Genomic DNA, 4,343 nt, shown 5'->3' on the forward strand with positions numbered 1-4,343 from the left:
CCCAGGTACAGCGAGGCTGGTGGTGTGGGGTTCCTGCCAAACCCTGTCTACGTGCTGGCAAGTTTCCAAGGACATTCCCAGCCTGAGACCAGCAGCGGAAGAGATCGACACAGAGACAGGCCAAGGAGGGTAAGAGGAGGAAGATGAGGAAAGCGAGTCAGGAAGTGGCACTGTGGAGTCTGGGAGTGTTCACAAACAACTTTGGCTAAGCTGAGCAGGGAAGCGTATCTCAGGGGCAATCCTGTCATCCCAGATAATTGGGAGCCGTGGCAGGAGGGTCAAAAGTTCAAGGCCAGCCTGGATAATTTCGGTAGACCCTGTCTCAAAACTAAAAATGGAAAAAAAAAAAAAAAACAACAACAAAGCTGGGGCAGCTCGGTGGTAGAACACTTTTGCTTCCCATATGCAAGGCCCTGGGTTCTATTCCCCTCCAAAAAAAGGAAAGAATAACAACTGTTAGCCCAGGAGAAACTCAATGCTCTGACAGCTTCTCTCATGAAAGAGCTATGAAGGAGGCTGGAGAGATGGCTCAGCAGTTAAGAGAACTTACTGCTGCTTCACGAGAGGCCTGGCATTCAGATCCCAGCACCCACACCAGGCTCCAGGAAACCTGAAGCCCACCTGTGGCCTCTGTGGGCACCTGTACACACACATAAGTATTTTTTTTTAAGTGAAGAGTACTTGTTATGTTAGGTATAGTATACAATCATAAAAACAGTATTAAAAATGTCTTTGTAGGCTCTGTCATGTGGCATGTAGAGGAGAAAGATCAGGGAGACACAGGCAACACCATCCTGGTGATTAACGTTCCTCTACATGTGATCTCTAGGCTGGGAACATAAAAATTTAATTAGAACCCAGCTCGAGTCTCTCTGATTCTGACCAGCTAATATGGCTGCTTTTAAGAGGGTTCAGCTGGCTCCCAGGCTAGAGTTCTCTCCCCTCGCTTTCATTCCAAGGCTGGACCATCCTGCCTGCTTTGTCTAAAGATACTCAAGACACATGGTGCTATAAGGAGGGCATCTCTGGGCTCAACTTTTTAGGCAGTGAGTTGGGTAGCCAGGTGTTCCAGAGCCACTTTCAACAGGAGAGGTGCAGAGAGCACTCAGGTATGGCAAGCCCAGTGTCGGGCAGCTCGGCCACTAACCATCAAAGCCAAAAGACAAGCAGCCAAGCGTGGCAGACAAAGCGCCCCTGACAGAAACCCTTTAATCACAGCAACTTCACCCTCCTGGAAATGGGGAGATCTTGGTGTCCTGGGTGAGGAAGTAGCTGCTTGAGCTGAGTTTAGGGGAACAGCTGCAGCTGGAACTTAGGGGCCCACTCCAGGGCGCTCTTCACCACTGCTAGTGCTGCTGCTCCAAGGGCCACCGTCAGCCCCATCACTGCCAGTTTCACAAAGCAGTTGGTCCTTGGTTTGGTCAGGACATCTTTTGTTCAAGCCTCAGGCCTCAGAAGTCCCCGAAACCGCTGCCGCAGCACCAGATCTGGCCTCTGCTGAGTCGATGCCAGCTCAAAGTCTTTGAAAGTAGAGGCTGCGGTTCTCTCAGCCTCCTGCTGAGCAGCCTGCCTCCCTTGCAAGTTCGGAAGGGGGAAACTGAACAAAGAGGTCTCCCGTTCTTCTGATGAGCGTCTCATAGGGCAGGTCCAGAGGGATCTGAAGTCCATCAGGACGTGCCCAAACCAGGTGATAAGCCAGCTGAGGGCAAAGATGGTCCCCACCTCAGCACTCTGCATGAAGTCGTGGAGCTCTGGGCTCACTTGGTCAATGATGGGCATCAGATAATTTAGGATGTGCTTGGTGTTGTCCATTGTGGGATCCATGAAATCCCTGAGGTGGTGGGTAGACAATTTTTCTACCAGGGATGTTGCCAGCCTCTCCCCCACCACCAGCAGAAACGTGACCACGATGCCATGGTAGCCCTGGTAGTAGTGGAGCTGAGGGTTGCGATCTAAGATAAGGAGGATGATATCGATTAGCTCTTCCTGGAGCCCTTCTCTGCTCATCCGGCATGCCAAGGGGGAAGCGCCGAAGAGACCGCCTGATGTCCAGCAGCACTTGCTGGTAGTCCTTGCTCATGTCGCAAAGGTCCTTCCTTTACACAGGCGGTGGCTCATTGGTGTTGACATTGAGGAGCTTAGGCCACACTTGGCACCTGATCTCATCAGTCAGGAGCCCTCCCTCCCTGATAGCCATTCGTCGGAGGGCAGCCACGTCGATGGGATCGCTGTTCAGAGCCTGGTGTATCTCCACCACCTTCTTTTTCCTTTTGGCATTAAAGTCTGCCTTCCTTGCGCTGCGGTCCTAGCGGCCAGCGGAGCCGTCGCCCTTTGAGGGCCAGAGGGCCATCCTCGGGCACCCGGGCCCCAGCCCAAGCCCCCGCTGGCGGCGGAGCCTGAGGAGCAGCTCCCACCACGGACCTAACCCCAGTTCGGCCGGGGCAGGATCACAAATTACCATTCTTTATTAACTTTATTATTCTATCCTTAGCCCAGAGCCTCACTCATTGTTCCAGCTGAGACTACTTACACAGCCTCTGGAATGGTCTGATGACTAAATTGTTGCCCTAAATTAATCCTGAATGAGATAGCCACGATGGTTTAGTTAAGATGTAAATATGACCTAGTTATTCCTCAGAACCCCTTCAAGGAACTAGAGAGGATCCAGGTTCTATTCTCTTGAACTCAGATGGTAGCTTACAACTATCTATAACTCCAGTTCTAGATAATCCAGTGGTCTTCAGTGTGTAGCAGAATGTATTATCAGCATTTCCAAGAGAAATGTGAACTTAAAAACAAGATGTGACTATCCAGAGACTACCCCACCCGAGGAACCATCCCATCATCAGCCACCAAACTCAGACACTATTGCACATGCCAGCAAGATTCTGCTGAAGGGACCCTGATATAGCGGCCTCTTGTGAGCTATGCCAGTGCCTGGCAAAGACAGAAGTGGATGCTCACAGCCAGCTATTGGATGGAACACAGGGTCCCCAAAGAATGAGCTAGAGAAAGTACCCAAGAGCTGAAGGGGTCTGCAACCCTATAGGAGAAACAGCAATATGAACTAACCAGTACCCCTAGAGTTCGTGTCTCTAGCTGCATATGTAGCAGAGGATGGCCAAGTCCATCATCAATGGGAGGAGAGGCCCTTGGTCTTGCAAAGATTATGTGCCCCAGTATAGGGGAATGCTGGGGCCAGGAAACTGGAGTGGGTGGGTTGGGGAGCAGGGGGGAGGGGGTATAGGGGATTTTCAGAGAGGAAACTAAGAAGGGGACAGCACTTGAAATGTAAATGAAGAAAATATCTAATAAAAATAAAAAATAAAAAAATGGGTGGGCTAATACCTAGTGAATGTTATATATACTTAATAATAACAGGAAAAGCATATTAATATCAGGAATCTTTCCTCAGATGTAATCCTCTCAGCCTTGGCTAAAGAAGCAAATTCATCATTAACTTTATAGTCCATGAGCGAACTATCTCAGGAAGATTACCTGCTGGTTTTTAGCTTCTCCTTGATGGCTCCTGGCAATTCATAATTTAAGTGCTGAATGTTCTTGCCTTTTTCTGAGTTTGGCTTTATCAATATCTGAATTTTTCCTGTCTTACAGCTGATGGGAAAGTGAAATTAAATAGTGTAATGGAAAACCTGACTACTATTTTAGGTAAGTAGGAATTTACTTAATTTTTATACTGTTTTTTTCTGATATCTCCTATGACACTGTCTGAGTCAGGGTTTCTATTCCTGCACAAACATCGTGACCAAGAAGCAAGTTGGGGAGGAAAGGGTTTATTCAGCTTACATTGTCATACTGCTGTTCATCACCAAAGGAAGTCAGGACTGGAACTCAAGCAGGTCAGGAAGCAGGAACTGATGCAGAGGCCATGGAGGGATATTCCTTACTGGCTTTCTTTCCCTGGCTTTCTCAGCCTTCTCTCTTATAGAACCAAGACTACCAGCCCAGAGATGGCACCACCCACAAGGGGACCTCCCCCCTTGATCACTAATTGAGAAAATGCCTTACAGCTGGGTCTCATGGAGGCATTTCCCCAACTGAAGCTCCTTTCTCTGTGATAACTCCAGCCTGTGTCAAGTTAACACAAAACTAGCTGGTACAATTGACCCTTTGTCAACTTGACACACAAACACATCACTATTAAGCCTCAACCCTTAGTTCTTATTCATTCCCCAAGATCTAAATAACTTTAAATGTCCCACAGTCTTTACATATTAAAAGTTCAATCCCTTTAAAATATCCAATATCTTTTAAAATTCAAAGTCTTTTAAAAATTCAAACTCTCTTAACTGTGAGCTCCACTAAAATATTTTCTTCCTTCA

General features: G+C 48.0%; 1 protein-coding gene and 1 pseudogene across 2 annotated transcripts in view; one reads left to right on the forward strand and one right to left on the reverse strand.

Annotated features, from left to right (window-relative positions):
• Positions 1-4,343, forward strand: part of LOC115065364 — a 130,868-nt gene that overhangs the window by 119,193 nt on the left and 7,332 nt on the right. The window contains exon 73 of the mRNA XM_029546147.1: positions 3,616-3,669. Coding sequence (XP_029402007.1) covers positions 3,616-3,669 — 54 coding nt within the window. The remainder of the gene's footprint in view (positions 1-3,615; positions 3,670-4,343) is intronic.
• On the reverse strand, positions 1,263-2,350 carry LOC110332503 (annotated as a pseudogene). The gene has a single exon (XR_002381033.2). The product of XR_002381033.2 is annotated as a TBC1 domain family member 20 pseudogene (transcript).

This window comes from Mus pahari, chromosome 14 (genome assembly GCF_900095145.1).
Source record: "Mus pahari chromosome 14, PAHARI_EIJ_v1.1, whole genome shotgun sequence".
In the NCBI taxonomy this organism is placed as follows: domain Eukaryota; kingdom Metazoa; phylum Chordata; class Mammalia; order Rodentia; family Muridae; genus Mus; species Mus pahari.